Source organism: Ascaphus truei, chromosome 4 (assembly GCF_040206685.1).
Source record: "Ascaphus truei isolate aAscTru1 chromosome 4, aAscTru1.hap1, whole genome shotgun sequence".
Taxonomy (NCBI): Eukaryota; Metazoa; Chordata; class Amphibia; order Anura; family Ascaphidae; genus Ascaphus; species Ascaphus truei.
Window position 1 is genome coordinate 246549201 of NC_134486.1, and position 20293 is coordinate 246569493.

General features: G+C 42.8%; 1 protein-coding gene across 50 annotated transcripts in view; it reads right to left on the reverse strand.

Annotated features, from left to right (window-relative positions):
- Positions 1 to 20293, reverse strand: part of TRDN (triadin) — a 798289-nt gene that overhangs the window by 64769 nt on the left and 713227 nt on the right. For 47 of the 50 annotated variants that reach the window (XM_075597200.1, XM_075597198.1, XM_075597218.1 and 44 more), the window contains 4 exons: positions 9997 to 10044; positions 5995 to 6015; positions 4411 to 4458; positions 564 to 584 (listed from right to left, as the gene is read on the reverse strand). In XM_075597200.1, the coding sequence (XP_075453315.1) occupies positions 564 to 584; positions 4411 to 4458; positions 5995 to 6015; positions 9997 to 10044 (138 nt within the window). The remainder of the gene's footprint in view (positions 1 to 563; positions 585 to 4410; positions 4459 to 5994; positions 6016 to 9996; positions 10045 to 20293) is intronic. The other 3 variants (XM_075597205.1, XM_075597193.1, XM_075597194.1) reach the window with 3 other exon arrangements.

The following is a 20293-nucleotide window of genomic DNA, read 5'->3' on the forward strand; positions in this document are numbered from 1 at the left end:
TTTGCACCTGGTATGTAATCAAAACTTTACATTACAATTGGTTGTTGTGAATGTAACAATTATGTCACCAGCACATCAGGGTGTGTCATTATGAGGAGTAACATGGCGTACCTTTAGAATGCACAATATTTAATCAAAGTTGTTTTTCTACGTTTCAAATAAACATTAAAACATAAAACCAAATGCCAATAGCAGTTCACATGTATAATATGATCAGTGTAATTTTGTTACCATTTTAATGAGATAGTTCGTAAACAAGCAAAAATCTCAAATTAGCTGTTAATGTCATTTGTTTGTTGGGAAAAAAAACAAAAGCTAATTAGCAAAATTGTTAAAAACATGAAAAGCATAGAAAACGCAAAAATATATTTCTGCAGTCTTTCTAGTTTATTGCTCTTGAAAAGTATGCAACACAGCATATTATGTTTTAGGTTAATGGCAATTGTTTGCTTGGATGCCACATTGTGCTGTACTTGGTGAAGAGCCAAAGCAGCATTATTAAAACAATCAACATCGACGTGTATGCAGAAACAAGCAGAGCCTGAAAGTAGCAATCTACATACTTTTTGCTGCTTTTAACTTTGCTGCAATTCAAATCATAAAAAATACATAAACCAATATTCATGAAAATGGCATACATTTCTTATATACAATATTAGCTACAAGTGAGCAATAATGTTCTAAATGTACACAATATGACACTTGAACCGTAATAGAATATAACAGACATATTGGGATACTACATGGCATACTGAATACTGTTATGGTAATGTCTTCACCAATATCAATGTTTCATTATTTATTTCAAGACTAAAACTGTGGATAACCCTACATTATTCCTCCCCCCAAAAAACAACACTTTTTGAGGTTCATTAAGCAAACATATGTATTTCACCAATTCTTAAAAGACCTTCAAATCGTTTTTAAGAAATAGGTAAGCAATCATGATGAATTGTTGATAAATGAATAAAACTCAAGGCAATACTGTGAACGGTGCGATATACTGAAAGTAACCCTCTCAGTACTACATTAAAGTTCTATAGAACTCTTCAACCAATACTTGCGTTAACATGTGGGGAAGACACATGTAATCAGCATGAAAAAGGCAGATATTGAGTTTCTTCTAAAAAATAATAATGAATGAAGCTATAATAGTGGTATTAACATACAGACTATGTACATTGTGTGTTATGTCCCTTATGGCAGGGGTGCTCAACTTCAGTCTTCAAGCCACTCCCCCTCCCCCAACATGTTAGGTGTTCAGGATATGCCAGCTTCAGCATAACATGGGTGGCTTAATTAGTCCTTGCTTATACACAGGTAGCTCAATCAGAGGGTCTGTCAAAGACTGAGGGGGTTATGCACTAGACAGTGATAAGTGCTTTTAGGTGAGATAAAAAGCCATCATAGCGTGATATTGCCTGCTGTGAGATTCACAAAGCAGTGATAAGTCTTTTAAGTGAGATAAATGCCTTTATAGCGTGATACTGTCTGCTGTGAGATTCACAAAGCAGTGATAAGTCTTTTAAGTGAGATAAATGCCTTTATAGCGTGATACTGTCTGCTGTGAGATTCACAAAGCAGTGATAAGTGCTTTTAAGTGGGATAAAAAGCCATTATAGCACGATACTGCACTGTTATCACTGCTTTGTGAATCTCACAACAGGCAGTATCACGCTATAAAGGCATATATCTCACTTAAAAGCACTTACCACTGCTTTGTGCATAGCATCCTGAAAACCCACTTATCACTGCTTAGTGCAAAACCTCCTGAGCCTCTAATTGAGCCACATGTACTGAAGCTGGAATATCCTGAAAATCTGACCTGTTGAGGGAGCTTGAGGACTGGAGTTGAGCTCCCCTCCCTTTCGGAGCTGCAGTGTTTTGATTGACTACTGAGGGGTAATATTAACGGGCAGCATAATAGAAAAAGGAAAATGCTTCCAAATGTGCTTAAATTAAGGTTTATTTGGAGCTATAAAGATGATGACTAAATTGGAAAATACAGTAATAAACACGAGGACTGGTGAAATTCTCTGTGTGAAGCCACTCATTTTACTGTATGGCTTGTACTAACGTGGAGGACTTTGACATTTTCTACATATGGGAATAAAAGGGAAGAGTTTCCTCTAGCTAAACAGATCTTTGAATATGTAATACTCAAGCTTTGATGAACAATGAAAAATATGTTTTTACTTGTCTCCTACTCATCTAAAGAGGATCCCCGACCCAGTAGGATTTTAAGGTAGGAGGGTAGACCTGAAGGTAATTGATAGTGGAAAGTTTAAAAGGCCATGACCCACTTAAGGGACAGAGGAAATGCTAAACGACCACTCAAAGAGAGGCTACCAACAGAAAACGACATATGGTAGAATCACTTGTAAACCTCAATGTTTTAAATGTACCCCCTGCTTAAAAACTGCCGAAAATACAGTAATAACACACTTTTCCTTTGCATTCTTTTTTTAATGAAAATTATTTTGATAGAATTGTCAATATGATAGGCATGTAAAACATTATAAAATTATAAGGCATTCAATTACAAGTGTTATTAATAGAACATATTTCTAATCCACAAATAATAAAATGTTGGTATCTAGATAAACAACACATGCAAATTAATCTTAAAGAACACTGGCTACTCTAGCTAGCAGCAAAAAAAGACAAGATGTTTTACTAGACTATAGTGTGTGGTGAGAAATCTGTTTTTGTGTGGTAAAAATGTAGTAACATTAACAGTAGTGCTGTTATTGCTGAAATCAGTATACTGTTGTAATGAATATATTACTGAAATAAACAGAGGGGGGGGGGGTCTCTGGAGAAGGATTGAAGGTGATGTTCTGTTTCCCTTTTGTCTGTTATGTTTTCAGTCTCCGTTTTGTGTGTAAGAGTGAGAGTGTGGTTTGAATGTGTTTTGCTCACAGTAGATTTACGACTGTGTCTGAATTAACACCCACATTCCTGGTAACAAGAAGTGTCTGGTTCCTATAGAGAACTGTTTTAAGCCAGTTTTAACAAGGTTTTAATCTGTAAAATGATTGGTTTAAGAATTAAGGAGTGGTTGGTATATTCTGCCTGGTAACCTATTTTGAACAAAGGAATCAAAAATGTATAAAGGCTTTTTGGACACTCACTGGCAGAGAGTCTTATAGACTTTTGTATGTGTATGAGCATACTTTGCAATACACTTCTCATTATCAACGAACCCATATTTGTCAGTTTGGAAACAATGACACTATTTATTACCTTTTTACCAGACAATAATAACTTGCAAACACAGCTAATAATTGGCACAGTATAATTCACAACTATATTGCTTAACTTCTACCTTCCTTAATTAATCAGAAATAATGCTGGTTGGAAACACTCAATCATTGAGGAATAGCATCGACTGGAGAGTATGCCAGCTCTGTATAACATTAAGGAAATTATTTAATCACTATGTGCATGTCATAGTGCAAAGGGCAGGCATTCGGTGTGTGTGTGTATTATACTTCCATAGTGCTAACTGGAAAATATTCTGAATGCTAGTGAACAGTGAATAGCATGAATATAAAAGCATAGTAATTGAAATATATTGTGATTTATGCTTCTGTCTAATAAAAAAACCAGGCTATTTTACTTTGCATTTTAAGTTCCTTAGTCAAAATGAAATTCAGTATAAGATATTAAAACTGGCTTTCTTCCCAATATATTTTAATGATGTTACAATTTGGGCAGTGGAGATGATGGCTTTGAAATAGGCAAATGCATTCATGTAATGAACTAATCCATTTACTGCACATACACAGATGAAGAAACAAATAAATCTAATGCCTCTGGCTTTCTGAATGGCTACATCACCATTTATTTTTATTTTCAAAGCATAGACCAATAAAATGTAACCTCGCCAATGCTGAAGGAATTGGAATTAAAAATTATTACTGTTTATTTAACGCTTACAGCCAAACCCCCAAAATGATTGAGAACAAAAACATTGGACAAACATTTAAAGGATGAAACATAACTTAGTCTAGAGCTCCAGTTTTATAATGGGATAAGCCATATTTCAATAGAGTTGTTAATATGACAGAGTGCATATATGGGAGAGGGAGTGGCTCGGTGATTAATGACACTGACTGGCACTAAGAGTTTGAAGCAGGGGAACCTGGTTAAATTCCGGCGTCAGCTCCATGTGACCTTGGGCAAGTTATTTTATCTCCCTGTCAGGCACCAAGAACATAGATTGTAAGCTCCACGGGACAGGGAGTTGTGCCTGCAAAATGTCTCTGTAAAGCACTGCGTATAACTAGCAGCGCTATACAAGAACATGCTATTATTATTATTATTTGGGTACAATTTACTTCAACATAAAATATGATATTTTTGTTTCTGCAATACTAAAATCTAAAAGGGGAGAATAAAGTTTACCTTGCTTAATTGGTGGGGCAACTTTTTCAGTCTTTTGAGCTTCATTCTCTAAAACACAAAAATGAGATATTCTTTAAGTTATTTAATAACACATTTTTTCACAATGCCATGATTCGTATATATTTTGAGCAGTGATGGACAGTACAGGGCAAGCTTAGGACAGCTGTGCAAAGCAGACTAAAATAGCATTTGGTTACATTCTGTGCTAACCGTACATCACAGATGTCATCGACCTTTCCAATTGTGAGATCACACACAAAGCCCATCACATACATAAAAAATGGAATCCATTTATTGCATATAATTGATATGTCCTGATGCAGAAACTTAAGCCGGTAACTGATTAGAGGCAGGGAGAGTAAGGCAAAGGCCCCGCTGTACGAGCCGGCGCCCGCACTGCGTTCAGGCGGTGCGTGCACGGTACCGCTATATGCGGTCTTTAGGGAGCCGGTTTTCGGCGCGGGGGGGCATGGCCAAAGCGGCAGCAGCTGATCTGTACGCTCCGTGGAGCTCCGTTGGCCACTGTATATCTCAGATGCCTGCCCTGCCATCCACTGAAGGGAGGGGGAAAGTAATAGGCACTAACGCCTGACCCTTCCCTACACACTGCGCCCAGGCTGGAAACCCATCTGCCTTGTTTCTTACCCCCCCGCTTTCACTTTGAGCCGGTAGCCGGTCCCCCCCCTCCCCCCCCAGCAACCGGAGCTGGCCGCGACCTCCCCAGCACACACAGCCTGCAAAACGGGCACGGGAGGGAGGGAGCGGGGGGGAATGCTGCCAAGCTGCACAGAAGAAAGTGCAGATTTCGATTCATGCAAACGAGTCCCTGCGCTCCAGACAGCTCCCCTCCTCCCCTCATTGGCTCCCTGCCACACCACGTGACGTGTCGCCGCTTGGGATCACGATCTTCGTGTATCCCCTGCTGGCTGACGCGTCACAGTGCGCAGTGAGCCTTGCAGCAAGGAGGGACTGGGGCTGGCTCCGGGGGAACTCCGGTCTTGTGAGTGACGCGGCCGTGCGCACCGCCGGATGCAGTGGGACCCCGGCATAAGGGTTGTCTGTGTGCAGGGAAGGCCCCACCCCCTGCAGGAGGCAGAGAGAAGCAGCAGCACCAGCCAGCGAGGAACTTAAACCTGACCTCGGGCCAACTTCCAGAGCCACCCTGCATAGCCCCCCTGAGCTTTCAGGACCCCCCGTATTGCGGGGTTTAGTGGAACGGTTGTTACGCCACTGAATATCTCTTAAATTAAGCATTTGTGTGAGTGACAGTGCTCAAAATTGTTGCCAATGTTTTACACAATTGTGCAAAAATTGCAATATATAAAAGGTCACATGACTTGAATTTGTGACCTGCAAATTGGTTTGAAAGTTTGGCGATTTTTTTTTCCCAAACGTTAAAATTTTTGTGAAATTGCAGGCAAAAAGTTTTGCACATCTCTAGTTATCACACAGACATTTACTGTATGTTTATGTTTAGAACACACAGCAAATTTTAATTAAAAATAGCATAATCTGCCGCAGATATTGTAAGTAAATTGTACAGTAGGAAGGATTGGCTGCAGTTTTAGATGTGGTACAACATACTTTTTGTTGCTCTGACTTTGACTGTAAACAAAATAGGAGACAGGGTTAAAAAAAAGAGCATTTGGTAAGTATGAAACTTGAAATAAGAACCATTATTTGTTTAAACCATTGACTTAAAATATAAAGCTCGTAAAGACGAACCAAATGATTCTACCAATATTTGTAAATGCAATCTTATTCTTGAATTTATGTGATAATAATAATAATAATAATAATAATAATAATAATATGCTTTAACTCCTTCATTGCTTTGGGTGAGTAGAAGCTCAAGTGCTGAAGAAAGTTTGAAAATATTTTATTCTAACAGTGTCAAAGACAAATAAATTATTTACATTGTGAGAAATTAAATACCTTTACTTTATTAAAGCATGCCTTTTTGGAAACAATTGTATTGCTAGGCCATAACATTGGTTCAATCTGTGAATACAAACTTGAGAAAACATCTCCTGTGGCATCTACTTTATCTACTTTGTGCTCAATATGTGAACCACCATTGGAGATATGAGGGGTACCATCTAAACATATTAGTAAAAAAGTATTTTTAACCAGCACAAAAAGTAAGAGACTGTAATATATAGTATTAATATACTTCTAAAGTTACAAAACACGTAAAGAAAATATGGTAGAAAACATGAAAAAAACTGTTTTGTAATACTTCACAAAAGGCTGGTCTTGTCTGAACATCCCAACTCTGAATTCAAACAATTTTGGGGGTAGTTCTGCACCATAATGTTGGGGCAAAATCCCATTGGGTGGCACCAACATTATGCTTTTTGACATTGCCTCAACGTCATGGAGTCTTTGATTGCCTCTATGGCAGAATATCAGACGGCAGATCGGGGTCGCTACACTAGCAATCACATGACCCTGGAACAGGAGCATCTCTGGCACCAGGTGCTGCAGATATTACCACACATAAAGGATTAATGGGACGAAATGCATCATAATGGATGAACTAAATTCGATCTCAGACTAATTTTGAGCATTGAGAAGATTTCAGTACTTTCACATTTTATGCATACACATACTCATGAGATGAATTGATTCTTAGAATGTTGAAATACCTTCTACTTATTATATTACCGGTATTATTATTATTATTATTATCTGAACAATATAAAATTATATAATTGTCCATTTAGAACAAGGACTTCAAAGCATACTGGCAATATTCGTATGAGTAATGCATCACATAGGGGTTATTTTAAATTGTCCAAAGCAGCTGTTTGGGACAAAATGTCGATGTATATAGAATAAGGCCTAAAGTGTGTCAAATCCTTTTCAAAACAAAAGTGCATATCCAAATCCCTATGGTTTAAAATACAAAGGTCTATACACATGTTTTTCAGGATTGACAGGGTGAAGAATCTCTCTAAATGGGACACATTCTGGATTTACAAATGTAAAGCCCTTTATCCCACAGTCTTGATCTTGAAATTGATCTTTTCTTTAAATACCTTAATCTTGTTCATGTTTGTATTCTTTTTAGTCAAGGATTGTTCTGTGTTTTTTTTTTATTCAAGTTGTTTTTGTTCATAACAAGAAAAAAATTATATGTTGTGTATACCGTATTTCCTTTTTCATTCATTGACAGATAGATTTGACACTATTATATATATAATTGATATTTTGTATTTTTTAAATACCATCAACTTTTGATCTTTTATAGGTTTGGGATGGGTGTCCTCCCTACTGGTATGTTCCTACATGTGCTCTACCACAGAGTATCAAAATAAATAAACAATACTTCTAATAACTTTATGCTTTGATATTCATTTCACATGTAACGTTTAACTTTTTATTTGAACAAATTCAATATATTTTTCTTTTTCATAAGATACTTTTTTCATTTTTTTTCTCTTGTTTTTTATTAGTTTCCAACAGTTGTGGGGGGGGGGGGGAGGGTACAGAATTAAAGAGGAGGGGGTGGGGTGGTGAGGGGGAGGGGGAAAGACTGGTGCAACATTCCCGAGATATTTGACAATCATACTTCGCTTATATAAAAATACATTATACACGGTCACTTAAAACAATACCATTTTGGATAAAAATTGTTCCTTCTCTGATTTATCTCAATTTTTTTTGTTAATATTATTATTACTACTGGGGATGGGGGTGGCTTACCCATCGGTAATCTGGATAGCGCAGAGATTCTCATTGGAGGATTTTGGACTGATCTATGGGTGGGTGGTCCTGCGTATTAAGAGTTTCATAGATCAGCCATGGCTGCCATATCTTTTGAAACTTTGAACAGGAGTCTCTCAGGATCCTCGTCAGTCTCTCCATTTTGAGAGAGTACCAAATTCTTGTTCTTATTTGATTAAGACCCGTCAGGCTCGGACTCATCCACGCTTCTGCTATAGCACAGCACGTTGCTGTCATTATGTGACTAATGAGTTTATTCTGATATCTATCCAGGTTCTCCTGGGGCTTATTTAGGAGACACGCCCATGGGTTGAGAGGGAAGTCGAAACCTAAATGTCTCTGGGCTATTACAGGCTATATAAGGTACATTGAAAGCCATATACTTCATACCTCTGACGAAGTCACGTGTCTGTGATGAAACACGTAGGGACCCCTATGCTGAGACTTATTACGTCACTACGTCACCACGAGGAGTTAGTGTATCGAAACACTTACCCATTTTCAGAGTGGTAGTAGTTTACTAAGGACACTTTATAGCAACATAGTAATTTCATCTCATTGCCCTACTTGGATTGTGGAGGCTCAAGGACTGCTACATTTGTTTCTATACTACCCTCAGAGATCTGATGCGGAGTTTCTTGATGCTGCAGGAGATGCTCAGATGAGTATCATCTCGCAAGAGATTGACGCTCTAAATGCTTATATTTAAGCTACGCTTTTTAATTATCTACTTTTGAGAATAAATATACACAGATTTATGCAATGTGGCATGCACCTTTCTGCTCTTTTTTCTGCTAGATTATCGTTGATGTGGTTCATCTTTTGAGAGGCTGCGGAAAAGTCACGGCTTTGGATTTATAAATGTTTAATTTTTTATTCACATTGCTTTGTTACAGACACATATGTGGACTTTATATGTTTTTTTTCCATGTGAATATATTCTCATCATTATAATGTGTATATTTTAACACTGTATTTGATGTCATTCACACACTCATTTCTGTTACTATTGTTATCTATCTTCAGCATATACAACCTATCTCACCCTACATTGGGTTTAATTTTATATTTGATTAATTTAGTTATCAGATATTTTAGACTGCTACGGGCACTCGGATGGCACCACAGTATGCCAATCTTTTCTGCGCAAAACTGGAAAGTGACTTTCTTTTCACCTGTCACTTGAAACCCCTTACATACCTTTGGTACATCGATGTACCTTTACATACTGGTACATCCTCCTGATTTTGACCTCTGGTGGACAGGACCTCAAAGAGTTCTATGAGAATATCAATACATTTCACCCGACCATCAACCTCAAACTCACCCATTCCCTGGATGAAGTATATTTCCTAGACAGCACCATTACTATAAAGAACAACCAACTACAGACTTCTGTATACCGCAAACCATCAGACAGAGACTATTTGAGGGACAACAGCTTCCACCCCACACACACTAAGCATGCAACCATCTATAGTCAAGTCATACGATACAACCAGATATGCTCCGACACAGCAGACAGAGGCCAGCGGATTACAGCCTTGAGATCGGATTTCATAAACCGTGGATATAACTACAGAATTCTAGAACAGCAAATTCACAAAGCCACCAGAATAACAAGAAGTGAACTCCTTGAATACAGACAGAAAGAGACAAGCGATAGGTTGGTGGTCACATATAACCCACACCTAGAAGCCCTACTCAATACTTTTTACTGCTTATCACTCTAAGCCACTCTGCCATACGCAAATAATTTTTTTTTTAAATCTGAATTTTCTGTATATGTTCATTTTTTCTGCTGAAAAAAAACAACCTGCAAGAGTGAAAAAATATATGTGATGATATACAGTTTACCTTTCTTTGTCAGTGGTGCTTCTTTGTCATGTTTTTGCACTTCTGTCTCTAAGGAAGATAATGTTCATTTATTAATAGTATACAGTATCATATTTTGCATATATGCTGCTGCATAGAGCACTGTCAAAATTATTATTGTACCCACAATATACAGTACATTTGGGAATATACAGTAATGACTATGGCAGAATAGCAAAACATACAGAACCCCAATAAGCTCATATTGAACCCCCAAAGTAACCACAATATATATATATATATATATATATATATATATATATATATATATATATATATATATATATATATATATATATATATATATAAGACATACAAATGAGCATACAGTAATATTTACAGTTGCTTTATGCTTTACTGTGGAGGGTTTTTGTCACTTTTTTTACCCACCATAACCTTAATAATTGTGGTGATTATATATATATATATATATATATATATATATATATATATATATATATATATATATATATATATATATATAGTGGCAGGATGTCATGGTAAGTGAGGAGACAACACGACTTTTCTGGTGAAATAGTGCTGGTGGATTTATTTGTCCAAAAAAAAAAGGTAACTAAAACAATGGGTACACTGTCCCTATAAATTGAAACGTAAACAAAAAGCCTAACCCCGGTCGGGGCACTGACTAAACAAAAAGTGCAGGCTAACTACCTGGCTTGCTAGCTAACCTAGTCCAGCCCAACAAGGTTCAGCAATAGCAGTTGGCTCCTTACCTGGGAGCTTTATTCTCCCCCCTTGGGACAGGGTCAATCTGAGCAGCTTGTGTCTGTCTGTCAACACTCCTCTGTCTTCTCTCTGCACCTCAGAGAGAGACTGCTGCCCCAGAGGCATTTCCTCTTCCTGTTTTAAAGCAGGTGAACTAGCTTAATTTGAATCACCTGTGGTATGCTTAGCAAGCTGAGTTAACCCCTCGTCTACTGGAAAGCATGCATATTGCCATCTCCTATTAACATATACTGAGTCAATGACCCTGTCACATATCCTCCTTCCCAGCATAACGTTACCGAGTGGAGCGGCCCGTGCACCGAGACTGTGCACCCTAGAGAGTGCATCAGCATTACCGTGCAGTATGCCTGGCCGATGTTGGACCATGAAGTTGAAAGGTTGCAACGACAAAAACCAACGGGTAACTCTCGAGTTCTTTTCTTTATTTCTATGCATCCACTGTAGGGGTGCGTGATCTGTTATTAGCGTAAAAGACCTGCCTAACAGGTAATACTTCAATGTGTCTGTTGCCCACTTTACGGCCAAACACTCTTTTTCTACTGTGGCATATCTTTGTTCGCGGGGACACAATTTGCGAATTAAATAGAGGACCGGGTGTTCCTCTACTCCTACAAACTGGGACAGTACTGCTCCGAGACCTACTTCGGAGGCGTCCGTTTGCAGAAAAAACTCCTTAGTAAAATCCGGGGCTACCAAGACTGGGTGACTACAGAGCGCTGTACGTAGGTCTAAAAATGCGGTCTCCGCATTACTGTTCCATTTTACAACATCAGGTGCCTTTGCCTTTACTAGATCTGAAAGCTGTGCTGCCCGGGTTGCAAAATGGGGTATAAATCACCTGTAGTAACCTACAATGCCTAGAAATGTCCTAACCTGTTTTTTTTTAAGGGGACGGGACCAACTCTGAATGGCTTCAACTTTATTGAGCTGGGGTTTTACTGTCCCCCTTCCCACAACATAGCCAAGATATTTTGCTTCTGCTAGGCTGACTGAACATTTAGCTGGGTTGGCTGTAAGACCCGCCTCCCGAAAGGTTCTCAACACTGCCTCAACCTTTTGTAGATGTGAGTCCCAATCTGGACTATGAATTACCACATCGTCTAAGTACGCTGAGGCGTAGTTCGAGTGTGGGTGTAACAATTTATTCATCAACCTTTGGAAGGTTGCAGGCGCCCCATGAAGACCAAAGGGTAAAACAGTATACTGAAAAAGACCATCAGGTGTGGAGAAGGCCATTTTCTCTTTTGCTGAATTTGTTAGGGGGATTTGCCAATAACCCTTTGTAAGATCTAAAGTGGTTAGAAAACGAGCCCTCGCCAACCTCTCAATTAACTCGTCTACCCGTGGCATAGGATAGGCATCAAACTTCGAGACTTCATTTACTTTTCTAAAGTCATTACAGAACCGTATTGACCCATCTGGCTTAGGTACCAAGACAATAGGGCTGGACCATTGACTATGGGACTCCTCAATTACGCCTAAATCTTGCATCTTCTTTACCTCTGACTGAATAGCCCCTCTTCTGGCTTCTGGGATTCTATAGGGTCTTATCTTAATGAGTACGCCTGGCTTGGTGACGATATCATGGGAAATCACACTAGTTTTCCCTGGTACACTGGAAAATACATCCCTGTTCCTTTTTACCAAGTCCATAGCTTCTCTGTATTGTTCAGGGGTGAGTTCTGCCGATATTCGAACAAGTGGTTCCTCCCCTTTCCCGGATTTATTAGCTACTACCGTCAGACATACCTCTCTATCCTTCCAGGATTTTAATAGATTTATGTGATAGATTTGCTCTACCTTCCTCCGATCTGGCTGTCGAATTTTATAATTCACCGGGACGACCTTTTCTAGAAGCTCATATAGCCCCTGCCAATGTGATAACAGCTTGCTTTCGGCCGTGGGAACAAGCACCATTACACGGTCCCCTGGTCGAAAGTTGCGAACCGTAGCCTGTCTGTTGTAAAGGTTCTGTTGGGCCCTCTGTGCCTCTTCTAAATGTTGTCTGACTATTGGGGTAATATGCGCAATACGTTCTTTCAAATCTTACTCAAATTGGACGACATTTTTCCCTGGAACAGCTTATTGCTCCCACTCTTCTTTGAGGCTATCCAGAATCCCTCTTGGACGTCTCCCATACAGGAGTTCAAATGGGGAAAACCCTGTAGAGGCCTGTGGCACCTCTCGGATAGCAAACAAGAGATAAGGCAACAAGGTGTCCCAGTTTTTTCCATCACTAGCAACCACCTTTCTCAACATCATCTTCAGAGTTTTATTAAATCGTTCTACCAGTCTGTCCATTTGCGGATGGTAAACAGAGGTTCTTAGGGACTGTATTTTTAGCTCTACACATAAGTCTCGCATAAGCTTAGATGTAAACTGGGTACCCTGATTTGTCAGAATTTCCTTCGGTATCCCGAGTCGGGAGAATACCTGTAACAATTCCTTAGCTATAGCTTTGGAGGAAGTATTACATAAAGGCAACGCCTCTGGATAGCGAGTGGCATAGTCTAGGATCACTAGGATGTATTGATGACTCTTGGCAGATTTCTCCAAGGGACCCACTATATCCATGGCGATCCTCTCAAATGGGATCTCAATAATAGGCATAAGGATCAATGGGGCCCTCAAACTTGGTCGGGGGGGCTGTCAACTGACACTCTGGACAAGAGGCACAGAATCTCTTTACTGCATTATATATCCCTGGCCAGTAAAATCTTTTTAGGATTCTTTGCTGTGTCTTCTCTACTCCCAGATGACCCCCAAATAAGTGAGAGTGTGCTAGCTCCAGGACCTTCATTACTAATGAACTGGGTACTAGCAATTTTTCTATCTCTTGGCCCTCCTCTTGGCTCACATGGTATAACAAGTCATTTTTAATACAAAAATAGGGATAGGATTCCTTGGTTGTCCCTTCTACCGGGACTCCATTAACTTCTACTGCCTGGCTAAACCCATTTTTCAACTGGTGATCATTAGCCTGTTCCCTACCAAAGTTAGTCAGGGAAAGTTCTAGGCTTTCAAAACCTTCCTCATCTGGAGTTTGGCCGGTTACCTCCACGGGCGACTCGGACACCTGAGCATCAACAGGTTCTGTCTCGGACAACTCTTCTCCCTCTGGTCCCTCTCCGTCAGGAGTAGTGGCCAGTGCTAACTGTGGTGGGGGTGTACCTCTTTTTTTCCCCTTCCTATGTTCTCGTTTCGACTTCGGAGTTTTAAACACCTCGGAGACTAATTCGGGGATCTGTAAATGGAAAAATCTCATCTGGAGTAGGATTGTTTAAGGTGAGCTGTCCTCTGATCAGGGTGTCAAAACCCGGGAAATTACAGCCTAACACTAGGGAATGGGGTAACTTTGGTACAATTGCTGCCATAGTTTGGATGACTTGCCCCTCGATTTTTACTGTTATCAGAGTCGTGGTGTACGGAAGCGTACACCCAGCACACATAATACCCGCAACTTCTCACCCTGGTGTAACCGGAGAGGCTTAACCAACTTTCCTGATACCAAGCTAATATTACTCCCTGAGTCCACCAGGGCGGAGACTGGTTTACCATTTAAAATCACCGTGGTGAGGAAGTTGTGGGTATGTTTTCCCTCGCGGGTCATACCTACCACTCCACAAAATTCAGACTTCACAGAGCCATACGCACACTCCATTGGCTCAGACAACTGTGGGCAGTGAGACTTAATATGTCCCGTCTCCCCACACTCAAAACAAACAATTGGCCCAGTTCGTTCTTGAAACCCTTTCTGAGAGTTAGAGTTTCTGTCCCTATCCGAGTTTTCTTCCACCCGCTCAAATCGTGCGAACGGTCGTGGGTCCTGGCGCCAGCGCTGGCCTCTACTGTTCAAGTTGGTACGTGGGTTGTGGTTTGTGCAAGTGGGGCGTGACAGTTCACGGGTAGCCAGAAACTGCTCCACTGCGCCTACCATGGCATCACAAGAGAGGGGATCTCCCTGCCCCACCCACTGTTGAAGGTCCTGGGGTAACGCTTGAATGAAGCGGTCCAACACCACCATCTCAAGGATCCGTGTCGGGCTATATTCCTCTGGTTTCAGCCACTTAGACGCTAGGTGAATCAAATCCCATAACTGGGACCTGGGTGGCTTCTGTTCCTGGTATCTCCACGTATGGAACCTCTGCGCACAAACTGCGGGAGTCACTCCAATCCTTGCAAGGATTTCGCTTTTCAGACAGTCATAGTCTGCTGCGGCTTCTTCGTCAAGGTCACAATATGCTTTTTGGGCTTCCCCCAGTAAAAAGGGTGCGATAATCCCAGCCCACTTGGAGCGGGCCCAACTTTCCCGGGAAGCGATTCGCTCAAAGGACCTGAGGTATCCCTTGACGTCATCGTACGGCGTCATTTTCTGCAGGTACACATTCGCCTGGACGGGCCGCACTGGACGAGTCCATTTTAATCTGGGTCAGCTGCTCAATCAGCTGTTTCTGTGTCTCTGCAATAATGTCAAGCTGGGCTGCAAGTAGCTGGTTCGTCTCGCGTTGTGCAGCCGTGTTTTCCTGCTGAACAGCGGTGCTGTGCACTAAGGCCTTTACAACGTCCTCCATACTGATAGTTACCGTGTAGTTTACCCACCATAACCTTAATAATTGTGGTGATATATATATATATATATATATATATATATATATATATATATATATATATATATATATATATATATATAGTGGCAGGATGTCATGGTAAGTGAGGAGACAACACGACTTTTCTGGTGAAATAGTGCTGGTGGATTTATTTGTCCAAAAAAAAAAGGTAACTAAAACAATGGGTACACTGTCCCTATAAATTGAAACGTAAACAAAAAGCCTAACCCCGGTCGGGGCACTGACTAAACAAAAAGTGCAGGCTGACTACCTTGCTTGCTAGCTAACCTAGTCCAGCCCAACAAGGTTCAGCAATAGCAGTTGGCTCCTTACCTGGGAGCTTTATTCTCCCCCCTTGGGACAGGGTCAATCTGAGCAGCTTGTGTCTGTCTGTCAACACTCCTCTGTCTTCTCTCTGCACCTCAGAGAGAGACTGCTGCCCCAGAGGCATTTCCTCTTCCTGTTTTAAAGCAGGTGAACTAGCTTAATTTGAATCACCTGTGGTCTGCTTAACAAACTGGGTTAACCCCTCGTCTACTGGAAAGCATGCATACTGCCATCTCCTATTAAAATATACTGAGTCAATGACCCTGTCACAATATATATATATATATATATACAGTGTTCGACAATCCTATACATTTACTCGCCCGGGGCGGGTGGATTTAACCCCCAGGCGAGTAACTATTGGCCCAAGCAGCACACGTGTTTTGTTTTTTAAATTTTCCCTGCTCGCGCTGAAATTTCCCTGCTCGCGCTGAAATTTCCCTGCTCGCGCTGGCTGAAAAAAAAAAAAAAACTCCCCCTACCTGACAGATGATTGGCGCGCGCTCCCAGGCTTTGTGGGCGCGCGGCCAGGCTCTATATGAGCCAGCCCCCAACGAGCGGCCATTTTTTTCCCATGGAGGATGGAGGACACAGTAAGTATTATCTGTGCCTTTCTCCACCTCCCTCCCCTCCCCGGTGCTCCTGCTGCCCGCAGTTATGGTGATGGGAGCGGGGGATGCCCCCTCATGTTTCCGTTCCCCCCCCCCGCTTCCCCCCCGGTCCCGTGTCAGAGAGCGCGGCGGGTGATGTGAGCGGGGGATGTCCCCGCTTCCCCCCCCCTGCTTCCCCCCCCCCCCGCTTCCCCCCGGTCCCGCGTCAGAGAGCGCGTCGGGTGATGGGAGCGGGGGATGCCCCCTCATGTCCCCGCTTCCCCCCCCGCTTCCCCCCGGTCCCGCGTCAGAGAGCGCGTCGGGTGATGGGAGCGGGGGATGCCCCCTCATGTCCCCGCTTCCCCCCCTCCTTCCCCCCGGTCCCGCGTCAGAGAGCGCGTCGGGTGATTGGAGCGGGGGATGCCCCCTCATGTCCCCGCTTCCCCCCCGCATCCCCCCCCGCTTCCCCCCGGTCCCGCGTCAGAGAGCGCGTCGGGTGATGGGAGCGGGGGATGCCCCCTCATGTCCCCGCTTCCCCCCGGTCCCGCGTCAGAGAGCGCGCCGGGTGATGGGAGCGGGGGATGCCCCCTCATCCCCCCGGTTCCGCGTCAGAGAGCGCGCCGGGTAATGGGAGCGGGGGAAGCCCCCTCATGTGGGAGCGGAGCAGGAGATGGGCGGGGGAGCGTGGTGGTGCTGGTCATGGCCTGTGTGTGTGTATATAGGTGTGTATATATGTGTGTGTATGTGTGTGGGAGTGTGTGTATGTATGTGGGAGTGTGTGTATGTATGTGGGAGTGTGTATGTATGTGGGAGTGTGTATGTATGTGGGAGTGTGTGTATGTATGTGGGAGTGTGTATTTATGTGGGAGTGTGTGTATGTATGTGGGAGTGTGTGTATGTATGTATGTGTGTGTGTGTGTGTGTGTGTGTATGTATATATATAGGAGAATGTGTATGTGTGTATGGGAGTATGTGTGACACCAGAGGTACCTCCCCCCCCCCCCCCCAATCAGTCAGTCACCACTGCCCCGGTCAGTCAGTCACCCCTGCCCCGGTCAGTCAGTCACCCCTGCCCCGGTCAGTCAGTCACCCCTGCCCCGGTCAGTCAGTCACCCCTGCCCCGGTCAGTCAGTCACCCCTGCCCCGGTCAGTCAGTCACCCCTGCCCCCCTCTCTCTGGTCTCCCCCCATCTCCCCTCTCTCTGGTCTCCCCCCGTCTCCCCTCTCTCTGGTCTCCCCCGTCTCCCCTCTCTCTGGTCTCCCCCTCTCTGGTCTCCCCTCTCTCTGGTCTCCCCTCTCTCTAGTCTCCCCTCTCTCTGGTCTCCCCTCTCTCTAGTCTCCCCTCTCTCTGGTCTCCCACCTCTCTCTGGTCTCCCCCCTCTCTCTGGTCTCCCCCGTCTCCCCTTTCTCTGGTCTCCCCCGTCTCCCCTCTCTCTGGTCTCCCCCGTCTCCCCTCTCTCCCCTCTCTCTGGTCTCCCCCGTCTCCCCTCTCTCTGGTCTCCCCCGTCTCCCCTCTCTCTGGTCTCCCCTCTCTCTGGTCTCCCCCCTCTCTGGTCTCCCCCCTCTCTGGTCTCCCCCCTCTCTGGTCTCCCCTCTCTCTGGTCTCCCCCGTCTCCCCTCTCTCTGGTCTCTTTCTCTCCCCTCTCTTTCTCTCCCCCCTCTGTCTCCTTCTCTCTCCTTTCTCTTTTTCTCTCTCCCTCTCTCTTTTTCTCTCTCCCTCCTCTGTCTCTTTTTCTCTCTCCCTCCTCTGTCTCTTTTTCTCTCTCCCTCCTCTGTCTCTTTTTCTCTCTCCCTCCTCTGTCTCTTTTTCTCTCTCCCTCCTCTGTCTCTTTTTCTCTCTCCCTCCTCTGTCTCTTTTTCTCTCTCCCTCCTCTGTCTCTTTTTCTCTCTCCCTCCTCTGTCTCTTTTTCTCTCTCCTCTCTCTCTTTCTCTCTCTTCCTCTCTCTCCCTCTCTCTTCCTCTCTCTCCCTCTCTCTCCCTCTCTTCCTCTCTCTCCCTCTCTTCCTCTCTCTCCCTCTCTCTCCCTCTCTTCCTCTCTCTCCCTCTCTTCCTCTCTCTCCCTCTCTCCCCCTCTCTTCTTCCTCTCTCTCTACCTCTCTCCCTCTCTCTTCCTCTCTCTCTCTCTTCCCGCCTCTCTCTCTCTCGCTCTCTCGCTCTCTCTTTCTCTCTTTCTCTCTCTCCCTCTCTCCCCCTCTCTCTCTTCCTCTCTCTCTTCCTCTCTCTCTTCCTCTCTCTCTTCCTCTCTCTCCCCCTCTCTGTATCTGGATATCTTATTTACCCTATATATCTTAACTGTCCTATACTACACCAAAATAACCTATACTGCTTTCTTCCAGATCTGACTCAAGCTTCACACGGGAGACATCGGAACCCCCCCTAACCCAGGAGACAGGTAGGGAACACATTCCCTCCAATGTATAACATTGCGGGAATGAGGTACCTGGACATTGAGGGACTGCGGATCAGGTAAGATCCCAGGCAGGATTGCTGCTTTAGATATTGTGAAGCGGGGACGTCCAGACACTGGTTAAGGGGTTCAGGAAACTAGTCATCCACACCTGGCTTTTATTTCTAGATCGACACTTACACACACACACACACAACTAAATACATTTGTCAAAAACGAATGTTGTTCTGACTAGGAATTTATTAAATGTATTTTAATTTTAATTATATATTTTATTTTAAAGCGGGGTTGGGGGCGGGACTAGGGGCGGGGTTGGGGGCGGGACTAGGGGCGGGGTTGGGGGCGGGACTAGGTGGCGAGTAGATTTTTTGGTTGGGCGAGTAGATATTTGGGTGATATGTCGAACACTGTATATATATATAAATATATATATATATATATATATATATATATTTATATAAAACGAAAAGAAGACAGCGCGGCTCCCATAGCATAATACTGTATTTTAATAATACAAATATATGTGCAGATAGACCACGGACACTTACAATATGCAAAGTAAATCAGACAGTGGTTAAAAGTCTTTAAAATCACCCATTGGAGCCTTTGTTGGTAGATGTCATAAGTTAGGTCCAACACACTCCTGCCGTGGATATCAGGAAGGTGCGCGCGCACCCAGTCTCCTCCTGGCAATTAAATCTCACGAGAGTTGGTAACTACCAACACCACAGGATACGGACACAGTGGACAAGCTCCCTGCACCGATCCTCCAGATATAATGAACCGGACAGGCTCCAAAGTAATTCATTCTATCTGGAGGGTCGGTGCAGGGAGCTTGTCCACTGTGTCCGTATCCTGTGCTGTCGGTGGTTAGCAACTCTCGCGAGATTTAATTGCCAGGAGGAGACTGGGTGCGCGCACACCTTCCTGATATCCATGGCAGGAGTGTGTTGGACCTAACTTACGACATCTACCAACAGAGGCTCCAATGGGTGATTTTAAAGACTTTTAACCACTGCCTGATTTACTTTGCATATTGTAAGTGTCCGTTATCTATCTGCACATATATTTTTATTATTATAATACAGTATTATGCTATGGGAGCCGCGCTGTCTTCTTTTCGTTCTATAGATCAAGAGGAAGGTGGTTATTCCTGAGGACTGGCAGCGGCACCCAGCAGCTGATTACAGACACTTTCATTTTTTATTTTTTATTTACGTTTTTTTTCTTTTTGGGGCTTGTTTTTCCTATCTCCCCTTCCCCCCCTCTCCCCCCCTTTTTTACCTTCCCCTTGTCTGTGTTGTGTGTTATTTGTTGTTTTGTCCCCACTAGTATCACTACTTACTTAGTATTTAGTGTTTCCTCTGGTAAACTACCACATTATATTTGCAATTATTTGTTGTCTGGTATCCCAGTTAGCGCAGCAGCTTTTTTCCCCTTTTCTTATATATATATATATATATATATATATATATATATATATATATATATATATATATATATATATATATATATATATATATATGTGTCAAAGAGGAGTGCTACTGAGCATGGCAATATATATTTAAAACCAAAGACAGAACATGAAACACAGACAGAGCT